Source organism: Sylvia atricapilla, chromosome 3 (genome assembly GCF_009819655.1).
Source record: "Sylvia atricapilla isolate bSylAtr1 chromosome 3, bSylAtr1.pri, whole genome shotgun sequence".
NCBI classification, from domain to species: Eukaryota; Metazoa; Chordata; class Aves; order Passeriformes; family Sylviidae; genus Sylvia; species Sylvia atricapilla.
The window spans coordinates 44,370,882-44,387,670 of NC_089142.1; the positions used below are offsets into that span (position 1 = coordinate 44,370,882).

Here is a 16,789-nt window from a genome sequence, read left to right on the forward strand (position 1 = left end):
GGCTGTGACATCCAGAGCAGGGGCAGAGAGTGGGAGAAAGGGGTGAGACACAGAACAGAATTGGAAGGCCTTATGTTTAGGAAAGTCTAGTTCTGGGTTATGTTTTTTTTCCCCCACTCTTAGAACAAAATGTGAAGCTACAGATCCTCCAGGAAAATACAATAAAATGCAAAAATATTCTTGGAACAAAAAATGTTCCACTTCCAAAATGTCAAAATGATGTTTTGACACTACTGAAAGCTGTAGTTTCAGTTAAATAGAATTTAATGTTAGAAAGTGACATGCTTTTATAAAGAGTTTTGATTTTGACAAAGTGGATTTTCCAGCATTGAAGCCATCTGATAAAGTCTAACCAGCTCTGATTACTGATATATTTAAGCAAGGTGGGGTTTTAAGTGAAGAAATTAAAATCCCATTTTGAAAAAGGAAGAGAGGTTAGCTAAGTTAGTAATTATGAGGAAAAAAAAAAAAAAGATTGTTTGAAGACTCTCTGAAGGCGATATTACTAATACAGCAAGATTTTGGGAATGTAAGAGGGAAAAATGAACTGTACAGGTTTGCTGTTGGTGGAAAGTCACCTCTGCCTCAACCAGACAGCTGACCAAAGAGATTTCCGTTCTTTATACCACAGACACAAAGTGATGTGGATGGGTGTTGTGTTACAAACATTGGCAAGTTTAGGGTTCCCTATATCACGTCACTCAATGACATATATGAGTTTTCATTTAACACAATTGTTCAGCTATTCCTATTTAGGGTGTTTCAGCATGCAGACAGGGTTTGCTGAAAGCTGGTCAGTCCTGTAAAGATCCAATCCTGCAAATTTATGACACATTTTTTTAAATTAGGAGAGTAGTCTCCAGGAGTTTTGGGTAAGTCTTGTAGGATACGGTTTCTCCTATTTTTAAGGATTTCCAGGAATAGGCCCTTGAATGGGTACCTTTTTGTAGGAGTTCTAGTCTAGCAACATGCATCAAGTTGAATTTTATTTCATGAGGTATTTTTGGTAGCATTTTTTCCTACATAAACAGGGTCAAACAATCTTGCATATTATCAGGACCCTGTTTCTCAATTCATTTGAGCTAACTAGCTCTGAAATCACCTGCATGACCTAAAAACACTTGCATGTCTCCCTGTCATGCACTAGGGGTTTGAACTGTATGGTTGTGTCCCTTCACAGTCATCCTTTGTGGATGAAAACAAGGACACACTCATTCCACAGATTACTTCCTCAGCCTGAGACCTGATCTGTCCCCCTCGGTTACATGGAGTGTCAATAAGCACCTTTTAGATTTATGTAAGAGGCAGAAGTGAATTTTTAATTCACTTGAGGCAGAAAGTCCAACACATCTGTCTGTGCCCTGAAAGCCACAGCGCGATCAGGAACCAACCCTACAGCATTTGTCCTGGGCCTGTGCTGAGGGCAGAGATGTGCCCAGGTCCTCGTCAGGAACAACCTCTCCCGGCTTCCTTGTTTTTGAAGGATGCAAACAAAAACAAACGCAGAAATTGAGATTTTCTTGGAGTGGCACAGAGTGCGCGCCAGACTGAGGCGGCTCGGGGAATGGAGCTGACAGCTGTGCGCGCCAGACACCGTGGGAGCCATCCACCCCCTCTTCGGTGCGACGGGAAACATCCTGTCAGAAACACTCGCTGCATTGGGGCTCTTCTTGAATTAATTATCTGTAAACGGTGACGGGCGCGTCCTGCTGGGAGCCTGTGATTCCTTGGCGCTATTTATGGACGTGTTCCACAGGAGAGTCGTGATGGTCAAAGCTCATCAGACAGAAAGCACCGCAGCATCAGAGCTCCAGCCACAAGTCTGCTAGGGCTGCTCCCTCTAGCGGGAAAAAGCACTTTAGCTGGGGAAAAAGCCTTCCCCTCCACCTTTTGTTTTTTATTTATTCTTTCTTTTTATTTTTTTCTTTTTTTTCTTGTTCTTGTTTGTTTGTTTGTTCATTTATTTAAGTGAATAATTCAAGTTTTCCGGAGAGTGGCAGACACGGGGCAGTTTCCAGCAGCCAAAAGGTGACCAAACTCTGCACTTCTCCAGCCCCCGAGCATGGAGAGCGGTGCTGGTGCCCCGGCAATGCAGGTCAGCGATTGCTCCCCAGAGGCAGACCCGTGGCAAGTGAGGGACTCTTGGTTTGTCTTCTAGCAGTCCTATGCATATGCCGTAGCTGTGTTTGGTTTTGATTTCCCACTTCTGGTTACAAAAATAGGACTTACTATAATCATAATAATATTAATGATAGAAAATAATTGTTGTAATTATATACTTTTTGGCAAATTATTAACACAAAGCAGCCCAAAAGATCCCATTGGATTAAAAAAAGGTGACAACGCACAAATGTTAAAAAAGACAAAGTCTTTGATTAAAAAACAAGGAAAAGCAATCTGCAAACGAATGCATTTCTGTAAGGCAGCATGTTACCTTTAGTCTTCCATCTAGATTTAGCTCAGATTCTGTTGTTCAAGAAACTATTAGAACTTGGCTTGCTTGAGCTTATCAATGTGGTAACACAGTTTCAGTGCCGGTCCCAATTTCAGCCCCAAGTATTTCATGATCATGTCACTTTTCAGCAGTAACAAAGCATTGCCGTCAATTTCCTGGTTTCAAAAGAGAGGAAGAGAATCAAAATGTGTTAACCTCCCTTTAAGTGCTGTGCCCTGATACATTAAACAAGGCGAATTAGAAACAGCGTGTCATTTAGGGTAGAGTTATCAGAAATGTCACGCATTTTGAAATTTCATTTAAAAAATTGAAATCTGAGGAGTTATAGAAGGAAGCTGTAAAGGAAGATTTAATTAAATGCTACTTTTTATTCTTCAAGGAACTATAAGATTAGTTTAGGTTTTCAATTTATTTTGCAATTAAAAGTAGATTTTTTTAAAAATAAGTGCAACTCTGAGAAAAGCCAGTCAGCCTTGAGAGAAAGGTATGAGCAAGGGATACAGTGAAGGATGTAGCCACACTAAACTGCTAAAAGAACACCTCTGGATCTCAGTTTCAACTTTGTCCCCAGCTATCTGCATGTTTCACATATCTCCAGTACACTTATACCCAATGATGCAAGTATATGGTACACATGTGTGTGTCTATATATATGTTTTTTCTCAAATTGAAGACAGTAGTAACTTGCTTATTTAATTGCGTTTATTATTACATTTGCTGAATTTTAATTTAACCCTCATATAAGTGAAGGAAATTGCCACCAAGTTCAGCTGTTTATCCCAGAACAGATGTCTTGAAAACCTTTTGAAATTACGAAGTACTACTGCAAAAGTAGCCTGAGCCCACAGAGAAACAGACTGTCTTTTACTATGGGGTGTAAAACACAGAAGCTTTCAGCTGTATTGTCCTTCCTCGGACCCAAAGCTTGTCTGGTTTTTCTTGACTGTATTAGTGGATCTGCCAAATAATACTACCTGTCCCCACAGCTTCAGCACATTTACACACTCGGAGAGATAAAACATCACAAGAGCTATGTGTGTGTGTGCGCAGACACAGAGACACACACACCAATGCTGTCTACATCATGTCCTATGGTTTGGTGGTCAGATCTTTCCACAGTGATCCATTGCCTACTTATTAAGCAACACTATGGATCCTAATTTGCCCTGATCATTATTATTCCATTCACTAGGTGATTTATCTGATGAACAGTTAAGGTCACTTTCTGATTAACTCAATCAATTAATGCTCCTCATTTTGCAACCCCCACTCTATCCATAATAGAAACTGTCTCCACCTCCCCGCTCTCCTTGCCATTATTTTAAGGAAGCTAATGTAAAGTAAGAACAAGTGTTACATATAATTACTATTTGCATAGGAAATAAAATAAGAACTCCTTTAACTCTGGTGCCATAGGGTAAAAACACTGTCAAGGGTCAGATGTGGAGGCAGCTGTTTCTAAATGTTGAGTTCAGCATTTTATTATTTCCATTATTATTACTGTGTAGGGGTCAAGATTAAACTCCATGACAATAGTATGCCAGAGGGAGCATTCATATCCAATTAAATGTCCCATATTAGCCATTTCCCTGTGCAGATTCTTGGCTTGACTTCCTTACAGTATTACTGTGTCAGCCCTTTTTAAAAATAATTTTTAAAAAGAATAACGTGGTTCCCACATGTACATTAGCCCCAGCAGATCTTGAACCAGGTCTGGAACTGGTAATGTTCAGTGCCATCTGGGCCACCTTTCCCCTCCTCCGTTTCCCTTCTCCCTATCTTTCTATCAAGTCTGTCCTGCCGATGGAATCTCCACAGCATCTCACACAGTGCTGCTACAAGGTCTCTAACCAGGGCAGTGGCTCCTTTCTGTGAGACCAAAAGCTCTGTCTGTGAAGAGCTCAGCTGTCCTTGGCACACAGATGTGCTGAGGGAGCAGCCCAGGGGAGTTAGTAGGGTTTCTCAGTCTTTGGTGGACACTCTCAGGAGCTACCTGTGACAGACCTCCTTGGGTATCTCGGCAAGAAGCGAAGTTTCTGCTCCTGGTGGGAAGAGCAGACAGAGCCAGGACATCCTGCAGCACCTTTTGGGGCAGTGAACAATGTGAGCTGCAGGCTGGAAGAGCTGGCTCTGAGGGCTGGGGTCAGCATCCAAATGGCCTGGTAGAGCAGTAGGAAAGCCCACTGCCCACATTCAGGATACATCCTCCAGCTGTTTTCTTCCTGCTGGTCCCAACAGCCTCTCTCCCCCAGCTCAGATGTGCTGATTGCCAAAGCAACTATTTCGGGCTATAGCTGGGCCTTGTCAATGACAGTAAGTGCTTCTAAGTAAATTATGCACCTGCTTCACAGAAAGATTGAACATACGGGAAGATATGGCTGAGGTTAATGGACTAATCACTTGTCTCTCACCCCTGGGGTCTTTGTGCTAATCCAGATGAGGTTTGAAGGCTGAAAAATTGCAGGGATATATATAACTCAAAGGTGTAATTGAATTGAGTTGTGTGGCAATCATACCCAGGTTCTCACACCTATGGCATATTTTACAAGGTAGCCAGTGATAAGTAGAGCCCATGGGTGCTGGGTGTGCAACAAAGGATGACAGGGACAGTCTTTAGTGGCAATTTAGCTTGATCTCTTTGGTCACAGAGCAGCTGCAGTATCGTGGCATTCTCCAGCGCAGCTGGCCCATGACTGCCTGGAGCGTTCCCAGGCCCTGCTGCTACAGAAAAGCATACTTTGCTACAAATGGAAACTAGACAAAATTAGTGCTTTTGCACTCTCCATATTTACAAGACAAACTTTAAGGGTTGGGATTTTTTCCCCTTTTGGATATGCCTATACCCCTCAAACCATGTCAATCCTCGCTCTCTTCCATGAAGATTTTCTCTCTATGCACAGCCCCTTCTGGTATGGCAGAAAGTTGTTCTATATAGCAAGTTCCTTCAAATCTGAAGGTGGCTTGTTTATCTTCCTGGTTTCCCACATGACCGATATGGGCCACGCTTTTATTTTCAGTCTATAAGGCAGAAAGCAGGAAAAGCAGGCCAGCACCTGACCCGTAATTGCAGATTTGGCCCTGCGCCGCTGTGCCTGCTGTTGTTCTCATCCCACTGACCTGTCTGCCCAATGGCAGATGGCCTCAATTTCTTCCTAGGCTGAGCAGACATCAAGGCCTGTGTTCATTTTCAGCTGCTCCTCAGCCACCTCCTCTCCTGTACCTGGAAATCCTGGAGACAGAGTGTAGCTGAAGTCTGTTTACCTCCCTCAGCTCTCGTCTGCAGCTCCGCAGCCCCACTTGTCTCTGCTGGCACAGGGGCAAGGACTGATCAAGCCTTCTTGTTGTCTCTGCAGCACTGGGGGTGCTGGTCAGGACTCAGGGCTGGGGAACAATTCTCATTTAGGCCTAGGTCCAGACACTTACACGAGAACTTATGACCTCCAGCTGAACACAAACAAGTCACTTTTAGGGTAAAATCCATTTTTCATAGCCAGAAAAATCGATTAAGGAGAGATGGAGAAGGCAAAAAATGCTAATAGATACATTGCTGTCAACTCTATATACAGCAGCAGAACAAGGAACTGCAGATCAGACAAGTTTACCGTCTTTCCCTTTACTAATTAAGGATAATGTAATTTCCATCACTGGAGGTTATCCTCTCAAAAGCAACTATCATATCCTCTAGAGAGCCAGCAGGTCTGTTAAATTTGGTTATATATTTACATAATACTGAGGGGAAAAAAGATTAAAATATTGGCTGGTTTGGGTTTCTCCTGCTAAATATCTGGAGACACATAAAAAATGCTCTTCAGAGAAGAACCATATATATCCTGTGAAAAAAATGTCATTGAAATGAGGCTTTTTTGTGCCAATCTGACAATGAAAAATGAGTACCAGATACTCAGTGCTTTCTCTCTAGGCTTGGCATAGAAACAATTTATGCTAGAGTAGCTAGGAACAAACAGTAAGCATTTTCTAATGACGCTGTTAGGGTTTCCCATTGAAATATAAATGAATAGAGTAGCATAACACAGCACAAAACAGAGTGGAACGGAACGGAACGGAACAGAACAGAACAGAACAGAACAGAACAGAACAGAACAGAATAGAATAGAATAGAATAGAATAGAATAGAATAGAACAGAACAGAACTGTTTCAGTTGGAAGGGACCTACAATTATCTAATCCAGCTGCCAGAGCAGTTCAGGGCTGACCAAATTACACTGTATTATTAGGGACATTTTCCAAAAGGCTCTTTAACACTGACAAGCTTGGGGCATCATCCACTTTTTCACAAAGTCCATGGTTTTGATTCCTAGTGTTTAACCACCATCTCAAGGAACCAGTGAAATTTCTTTAACCCAAACCCTCCAGAGGTGCTGAACTCCTTGCCAGGCCCTGCATTCAACCTGGCTGTGCAAGCCCAAGCAGCTGAGGGGCTGTGTGTGACCTATGTTGGCTGTCTCTTGTGACTTAAATTACCTACAGGTGGTAAAGGCAGCCTTCTACATACGTGTTTTCTGAAGAGCTCCACGTGAGGGCCTAAAGCTTGAGGGTCTGCATCCTTCACAAACCAAACCACATCATCCACTGTCCAGGTCAAAGGATTCTTGCTTGATGGCCGAGCTGCATCTTGTCGTTCAGGTGAAGGACTTGAGGCTGTTGGTACAAAAAAGCCCACAACAACAGTGTGTTACAATGGCACACAGAGGTTTCCTTGGTTTGTTATTGTGAGTGTGCAGGGCTTTGGCAGCCTCACTGCAGCACTGGACACTGGATCTGTGCATGCAATACTGGCCTGAGATGGCAGCACAGGGAAAAAAGGAGACTTGAGGAAGTTTCCAGTTTGACTGCTTATTGGAAGACATGATCCCAGCTGGTGAATTGTGTTTAAAAAAATGAAACCCTTAGGTCCCTGCTGGGGAAGGAAAAATGTGCCAGCTGCCAGGCTCTTAAACCAAGCTGCCCCTGCTGTCTGATCTGCAGCAGCAGGGATCTTGGCACAAGAAGACACTACCCTCACACCTGGTGAGAAAGTTCTTCAGCACTAAACAAAGGAGTCTGCCATTGAATGTGGAGGCTAGAAGATAAAATCAGGATTCAGCAAATAGGGTTTTTTAATTTGCATTCAGATATTCATACTTGTTTTAGAGCCTAGCAGAAGGTTTTCAGTCTGTGTCTTCCTAACCTCAGTCTCTCACTAAGCTGAGGGTCCCCAGTGAATGCCGATTTGGAAAGTTACTAAAACATATGAAGATGAACATTGCTCATGTGACTTTTTAATGGTATAACCCCTCGACGATTTAAGGTGACTTCAGCTTGCTGTAGCTTTAAATCAAGTGACTAAAGGCACATTGGAACGAAAGTGCATTTATGTTTTTATTCTTAGTCTCTGCAGAATTATAAATCTCAATCTCCACCTGAATATAATTTGTACCCCCACTTACTCTGCTTCTTTATGACAAGAACTATATTATGTTAGGTTACAGGAAAGCTGTTTCCATTTGTTTATATCCACACCACACAAACTTCGCATTAGCAGGCAGCAGCACACAGATGCATTAAATGTTACTTGCTCACATCTGTTCATCTCTTTCTGTCAAGGCCCAGTTTTTAATGGAAGAAGTACAAATGGAAAGCAAGTATACACTACAGAATACCAGAAATAAAACAGAAGAGTGCATGTAGAAGGAGATCACAGACACCAAAACTAGAGCCTGAAAATGCCCCGAGTAGCCAAGAGACAATCAGAACCGCTGAGGAGAGAAGGGATGAGCTCTCCAGAGAAATACTGAGCTTATAAAGACACATGGGATGTGTGAGAATCCCCTTACGTGACTCAAAACACGATCCCAATGCACGTGGGTGAAAGTGCTGGGTGGTTTGGGGCTTATGTAGATTGTCATCACATTGACCTCAGTAGAGCTCTGGTGATTTATATTAGCTGAGAGTCTGCTCATACACACCCAATAATGGGCTTACGTGTGTATTTGTCCTTTTTTCCCTTGCCACCATGCCCATCTTACAGTATAATGTAACAAGGTGTATTTGCAGTTACTCAGAATGAACTCCAGAAAGCAGCAATGCTATGAATGTGCAAATCTGGTTTTCATAATGAGATGAGATGTAAATATCATGATAATTGCACTCTCATTTGCTAAGTCGCTGTTCTGGATACAAAGGACAAGGACCAGCCGCAAGTCCTTTTAATTAGACAGCGAGGACCAGTGTTTGTACGGACTCAGGTGACCCTGGGCCCCGCTCACAGAATAAATGCAATACACCACAGTACAGACGCCATCTGGAGCCTTTGCTGTGAAGCAATGGAGACACAGAGTGCTAAAGGAACAGGGTAGTCTTGACCAACCCCTGGATCATCAATTGCATTGAGGAGATCTGTCAGGGACAAGTGGGACCATCTCCCCTTCATGATCTCCAGTGGTTTGGTTGAGAGCTGATGTGTGGAGGTATAGGGCACTACACCACCTCAGATGAAAGGTTGAGGAAAAAGACCAGGCTTTTGCAAACTAGTCAGAAAACAGAAGGAGGAGAGAAAGTTTTGGCTGTGATCAAAAGACTGCAGAAGTTTCTCTGCTGCTGCCATAACATGGTCAGGGGAAATGTGCCACTACTGAGGAGCACTTTTTTTCCCCTGAATTTGTATAAATGTAAGGAAAGCCCAGAGGACTTTAGCCTGGGATGTACACCAGGAACAGAAAGGGCAGCCTGCAGCTCACTGACTCCTGCCTGCAACCTGCCCAGGAAAGGGCAAAGGGGAGCAGAGACCCCAGCAGAAGTGCCTCTGGGAGGCTTCACAGGTATTGGAAGTATCTGTAATAAAAGGAAGGGAGGATGAGAAGAAAAGGTTGAAATGACAGGAGGAATCTATTCACTCCCTTGCAATCTAGCAATCAATAGCATAAATGTGATTTCTGAAAGACAAATATATAAATGACCTTTCTAAAGAGACTCTTCCAGATCCTAGCAGGTGAAGATAACCCTTTCAAATCCATGCCTGAGCAATAGTATAACATCCTAATATATAAACAAGAATAAGGTGTCAATACTAATACTTCAAATACATTTTTGTCTTTATTTACCTACCTAGTATCAAGTTTTGGATTATCTGCTGCTTTTTCATTAATTAAAGTATGTTAATTTACTTGTGTGAAAGGAGCTACCTTTAAATGTTATTAACAAAGCAGAGTTTGCAGCAAAATATAAGGGTTTAGCTGGTGAGTCTGGAAACAGTCTTTTTTCATTTTTATAGATTAATTTTGTTGATTTGTTTATTTGGCTTTTTAACATTCTAGTTTATCCATTTGAGTGTAATTCCTCAATTTACAAAAGAAAATAGATCATTTCATGTCTACACAAAGGCATGGGGTTTCTTTCAACAGCATCACTTTGGTGAATGATTATATTAAGCACAAATGTGTTTGATGGCAGCAGGGCAAGTACTATACATTTTTTTCATATCTGAAGGTATTCACACTTAACCTAAGAATCAGATAAATGAGGAAGTCTCATGTCTCCTGGGTATCTTGCGCCATCCTGTCATCAGAATTAATCAAGATGATAATGAATACTCAGATTACAAAGAGATGGGAGTGCTTGCGACCAATAATTATTTTTAGAGATCATAATCTAGGTCAAATCCAATTTCCTGTTTTTGACAGGTGGCAAAAATTTGTCAAATTAATGGAATGGGATATGGAAATTTAGGTAATCAGAGGGAAGCACTCTCCCCTCCTGCCTCAAACGATATTGGGGAAGGACAGTGAAGAAGTTCCTCTGCAGGGGAACATCTCCAGGCATCTCAGTCAAGACCATTGCCCACACAGAAACAGCTGGAATTACCAGGTCAGTGGCAAAAGCTGAGTGAAGCTGAAGGAAAGAGGTGGCCTGGCTCAGTCTGAGTTTTCCACCCCACACTTTTCTCTGCCTCTCATCTCTAACCTCTGCACCTTCCTGAGAAGAAGAATGGAGACAGAGCCAACAGCCAAATGGCTGCAGAGGCATGACAAGGAAATAAAATGCTGAAATGGAGTTAAACCTGCAAAAGAAGGAAAGACAAATAACAGACTCCCTAAATATGTTCTTGGCAAACAAACAGAGCCCAGAGGGAGTACAGTCATTGATAGATAAGAGTGGAAAGGGAGTGACAGATGAACTTTAATATTGCTGCAGGCCTAAATGATTTCTTTGCCTCAGGGGAAGGGGGTGGGAATGAAATTTTAAAAGGTTCTCTCTGATTGCACTGGAGCAGATAATAAAGAGCAGCAGATCTACTGAAACTAAGCAGAAGTAGCAGACCCTCAAAGGTGCAGAGAAATAGGAATTATTTTAAAAACAAACCACCCCCACTACAAACAAGGAAAGGAGGAAAGCTTTAAGATACTTTTCTAAAAATCTAAGGCACACCAAGCAGGAGACGAAGAGATGCATCAGACCAGCGGGCACCTGGGGGAACACAATTACAGGGTATTTGGGGCGGGGCAGGGTGTTGACAAGCCGTGATCAGCAGAGAGCTCTGCAAAGAAGATCAGGCTGAGCGCATCTGTTTGCGCTGGCCGGAGCTGGCAGGACGTGTCGGGCACGACCTGGCTGGTGTCCTGCGCCTGGCGGCGCGTCCCCGAGGAGTCCCTGTCGCACGGTGCGGCGGCTCTCCCGCTGAGCAGCGCGGCCGGCACGGTGCGGGGATGCAGCACCGCAGCAGCTCCTGCAGGAGCGGCCCCGCGTCCAGCTGCGTGACACGGGGCCGCGGACATTAAATATTTATCCGGGCTGTTCTGGCTTTGCCTCTCCTTTGTAGGAGGAAACGAAAAGGCAGCTCGCTGGAAGCACTGGAACTTTCAGACTGAAACGTCCTCAAAAATTGGCAGGCAGGCTGTATTTGCTGAATGCAGTGCTGAGACTCCCAATGCCATCAGCAGCTCCTTTGCCTCGGGGAGGTGCTGGATCCGCCCCCCATGAGCTGCTTGCAGCGTTATTGTGGAAGAAGAGAAATTTCAACCCCCCTGCCCCCAGATGTTTTCAGAAAATATGTCTACTAATAAGCAGGATTGCCTCTTTAACAAAGACCCTCAGGTGATAATAATTAACTGCTAATACTGGATAATAAAATCTCCATAAAAATAACAAGCTACAAGGCAAGGTTAAGGTTATTATATTGTGGTTGAACACACAATTCTTCATACTTGGGACAAAGGCTTTGTCTGTTATGTAAGCAGGCTTGGAAAGGTTTATGATGTCCTTGACTATTCCTTCCCGTAATTTAAAAGCTTCAATTTGGCAAACGATGACAGGAAAGCGCAGTGTTTATCTGTTTGCTGCCCCAACTGGCTTTCTGAAACGAGATTTTTTTTGCATCTTTTTTTTTTCAGAATTTTTTAGCATAATCAAGGAGAATTAGGCATCAAGCTTCCGATCGCATTAATGAGAGCTTTGAGGTTTAATCTCATCCATTCTGCTTGAAAGACATGTTCTGCTATGCACTGAGATATGTTTTATGATTATGGCTTTTTCCATTATATTTGCCCACCATAATAAATAAGGCAAGCTATTTTTCAAAACTATCCATAAATAAACAGGATTCATTTGAGGTTTCAGAGATAAATTCTTCCTCTTTTTAATGAGCCCATCCCTGCCTCATAAGTATACAAACTGAAGAGGATAAGAACAGAGACTGACATGCACCACTTACTCATCTTTGCTTACTTATGATTCAGCAACATATAAATTATGCCTAGAAAGAAGAAAAACACATGCAGAGATTCCAAAGACCTTTGCAAGAGAGAATTTGTGAAGGTGGTATTAAAACTCCAGTGTGGCTGCACTAGGGCAATTGCAGAAATGTGTATTTTAAAACTTTGGGTTTGCCAGTAGAAGTGGAAGAAACATGGTGGGTGAAAATGTGATTTCTTTCTGTGAAGTAATACAATGTCTAATTTTAAGCAGGAGTGGGTAATGCTTTGTAGGACTCTGGTGAGAATTCCAGTCTTGCAGACCTGACACTGTGGGAAATAGTGAAAGAGATGAAACCAGGCTGTGACTGGAAACATCACAGTGTCCTAATGCTTGAAGTGATATGGTAACGAATGTGTGGGCACCTTGACTTCATGGATGTCACTGTATCGCCCACCATAGCCACCAAAAACTGCCTGGCCATGTCTGGAGTCTCCAGAAAGCAGCTGAGAGGATTAGAGGAAGTGTGATGGATGGTGGTGGCACAAACACAGTGTATGGCAGCACAGACAGCCAATGCATATTTGTAGCACAGGGGATGCTACAGGGGGTTGTTGGGGACCTTGCAGCAAACCTTGTATGGGTTTGCATGTGCCTCTGTGGTAGACCCTAATTTACAGTGGGTGATACCAGGACTAATAAATGCCTAAAAATCAGGAAAACCCCAACAATATCAATGAATCCATAACCATTTTAATGATGGTCACTGCATACATTTCTGTTTTAGGAAGCATTTAGTATTTAGCTGGTCAAATGGCCCAGAGACCTCAGGGGAACTAGGCTATGCAAGTATCAAATGATTATCACACAAAAATTATTATGCTGCTTTGGGATGAGTTCTGTTAACCCCAAGTATTATATGTAGCAGTTTCAAGTTACTTGTGGCTGCTTCAGAGGCACTCATGTCATGGATGCCTGGTTCAAAAGCAACCTCTCTCTCTTCGCTCCTCAAGTGCTTTAAATTGTTTTAAGCCAGAGAAATACAGGAATCTGTAAAGCCTATTGCATGACCACTCGATGACTTTTTTGTTGATTCAGTTCTGGAAAAAAACATGAGCTTTTTATTTCAGCCTTTCATTTTGTAAAGACTGCAGATTTTGTGGTAAATTATGAAAAGAGAGATGGTAGTGTCTCCTGAACTGAGCTTCCTGCTTGGGACTACACGGAGGTTTCACAGAACATTGGCCAAGTCTGGGAAACAGTGACATTCAAAGTCAAAAACAAAAGGAAAAAACAATGCAGCTGAACAAGCTTAAGGAGCTCTGATTTTCAGCATCAGTCCCTTGAACATAGTTTCTGTCCCCTGATACCAAGGGTTTTCTCCACACAACACATTCTTATGCAGGATGTTTTGTGTATTCTGAAAATGCACAAACTATTCAGTAAGCCACCAAGTGATTCAGAGAAGAAAAATCTGTGAAGGGTTACTAAATATGAATCTGCCACCTCTGGCTGAGGAAGTCTTTGAGCCACAAATTTCTGGAGGCAGAGAGGGTAGTGGAGATGCACCACCATCTCAGCATTTATCTCTTTCCTTGGAGCATGCTGCTGTTTTGTGCTGGAGACAAGATGTGTGGCTTGACAGACCTTTGCTCTGAACTGCCCTGGCCCCTCAGTATATGCTACAAAGAGACTGACTGATCTCAAGAAGAATGATCAAGATTTTTAAGGCAAGTAACAACATTGTTAAATCTTGGCTCCTCATGGCTGCCAACTATAAAGCTTGGCAAAAAGGTCCCAGTTCTGCTAAGAGGCTCTAAGGAAGTGGTGGGAGAGGGGTAAATGAATCCTCTACTCAGTGAGCCTCTAGTCCTCCCAGCATCTGATTATGCCAGCCTGAGAGGCACTGAGCGAGATCTGAAAGAAAATGGCTTTTCATTTCCTTTCCTTTGTAACTGAGGCCACCAGCTCCTAGTGACAGACCTTTACAAGTTGTTTGCACTGTATTTCTGTACTATCTACTTTGCTTTGAGTAAAGTTGACTCTGTAAGTAAAGAATGAGATAATTACGAGAACTGAACACTTATCAATAATAGAGTAACACGGGGCTAAACTAGGGAAGCAAGTGTGTGAAAATAATAGTCAAGTTAGTGAGAGTTTTGGGTGGATATTGAATATCTAAGAAGGCAAATTAGATAAACAAATAAATACAGAGATAAATATTTGTAACGTATATTTTGGAAGAATAATGTTCTAAAATATTAAATAGTGAAAGTTCAGAAACAAGAAATAATACAGGTGTTGGGGAGGTGAGGAGTGTGAAGGAACTTAAGCAAAGATTAAGCAAAGGATACTGGAAAGAGCCTCTGGAATGGCTTCCAAGCAAGAATATGCAGAATCAGTTGAAAGGGAATTTTCCAATGGAAATGCAAGGGCAAAAGACAGTGTAATGAGATACTGGTAGACAAAGGGGCTAGGGGAACCAGTAATCTTCTGCAAATATATCAAGATTTTTTAAAAATAGTACTAGAGTGGCAGTAGATTCCATTAATAAATGAGGAAGGGAAAAAATTAATGACTTTAAAATGGCTGAGACACTCAACTCCTTTGTTAGATCCATCATCAGAATGAAAAATGCAGACATGAAGTTTGAATAATTAGTAAGGGGTGAAGACACTGTTGGCACCACTACTGATAAAGACCTGTTGATTGAGGATTTGGAAAATGCAAACAAAGTTAAATGCAGTTCAGTGAAATAGCTAACCTGTCTGATAAACTTGGGTAATTTCTAGGGGAAAAAAAAAATCTTGGCCAATAGGAACATTAGTGGATGAGTAGAGAAACTGCCCCAGCAAATGTAACTGAACAAAAAATACAAAGGAAGAGGAAGAATATCATTGAATGCAGTGGTTCCCATGGCATTTCTTGAATTTGCAGATAACTTCTTGTGACTTTGCTTCGTGAAGAATAAAAGAGCCTTGAGCAGTGAGCTGAATGAGTTTTAAAAACATATGTTTTATTGGGGAATCTTTCAAGCAAATGCTGGCTTGGTGTGTAATTAAGGGACAGGATGGGCATGCAGCTAGGAAGCAAAACCTTTGACCAAAATCCTTTGAGGTAGGCACAAATATTGGGGTTTGCTCTTCATCACATCTTGTACACAGCCGGTGTCACACCAATAACCTGCCTGTAGGCAGTATAAATCTTGGGGAGGAGTGCCTTATATAGGAATGTCTATATGTCTGAGCTGATAATAACAGGTGTGATTGCCACACAATTATAGATAATACATATGTTTACATAACAACAGCATTAGCAAACTTTCACCATTTTACTTCATGGCAAACAGACTGATTTTGTGTTTACACAGATTATTATTTCACCTTCTAAATGGAAGCAGGAGTGGTCTGGATGACTTCCATCACAGAAACACCTTATTAATTTCCTTGGGAATTTGGGAATGAGTTAGGACTCCAGCACAGCACCAATACAGCAGCACACATTGCTAAATGGAAAATGTTGCATTACCACTTTTGTTTCCTTCAAGATAGGCCCCACTCCTTGTTGGGCTGGAGGTCTGATGCCGCAGGCCAGTAGATGAGGACCCCCCTGAAGACATCTGGGCAGGATGATGGCCACAGGAGGAAGAGGAGGCTCCAGCAGGGTGTCCATCTGCCGGGCTCTGACGTGAGGTGTACATGGAGCCCATGGAACCCAGGGCAGCGTCGGCAGGATCAGCACTGTACTGCTTCCTGTTTGGAGCATCAGCCAGGTAGTCCTCAGGAATAACTGTCTCTGCTCAGGAAGCCCAGACACAAAATAACATCAGTAAAGCAGAAACTTTTTTAATCAACCCTTGAAAAAAAGGTTTTTTGGCCAAAATTCCCCTTTTCTGGTTGCAAAGTGTAAACTCCCTTTTCAACTTGCTGTACAGACAGCTGGCCCCAGGAGAGTTCCTTGCTGAGAATCAATAAAGAGTGAAGGGAAACTCAACCATTCAAAGTCAGTAGAGCCACAAGAGGGAAACCATGGCTTGATATGAATCATCCATGTCAGCTTACAATATTATTTTCTGTAAAGTCCTGGGCCACTTGGCCCAAGTCTAATTGGACTCATGGTGCTCCTCAAATACACCAAGACTAGAGGACTGAAAGGAAGGAGGCAGAGGAGGACAAAGGGACAGGCAGTTTATTGGGTTCATAATGCCTGGCAGCCAGTAGGAAGGAGTGAAGGTAATAAACCAAAGCATGCTGGCTGCAATTACCAAAATTAATCAGAAGCATCCTCAGCTGCAGACATCCATCAGGCCCAGTATCCTGCAAGGATACAGGCTTGATGACTGATGAGCACACCCAAGGTTTATCATGGACAGTTATGTGTTATGTGTGAGTCACTTGGACCTGACTCAGGTTCAAATGTGCCAACATCACAGACAACTGCAAACCCACTGCTACAGTTCCTGTCCTCTCCATTGCAATTTTCAGACTATGTAGCAGCTAAACACCTTGCTTTTCAGATTCCTGAAAACAAATCAAATTTTGCACTTCAAGACTTATTTTGGTTACTTACACTCCCCTATGCGTGGGGGTCTCATTCACAGGCATGAGCAGGTCTAGCCCCAGGTGTGCAGTATGCAGATTTTTTGTC

General features: G+C 42.6%; 1 protein-coding gene across 1 annotated transcript in view; it reads right to left on the reverse strand.

Moving 5' to 3' along the window:
* Positions 1-2,281: 2,281 nt before the first annotated feature.
* SCML4 (Scm polycomb group protein like 4) overlaps positions 2,282-16,789 on the reverse strand; it is a 42,893-nt gene continuing 28,385 nt past the window's right edge. The window contains 3 exon segments of the mRNA XM_066314322.1: positions 2,282-2,610; positions 6,969-7,114; positions 15,671-15,937. Coding sequence (XP_066170419.1) covers positions 2,485-2,610; positions 6,969-7,114; positions 15,671-15,937 — 539 coding nt within the window. The 3' untranslated portion in view covers positions 2,282-2,484.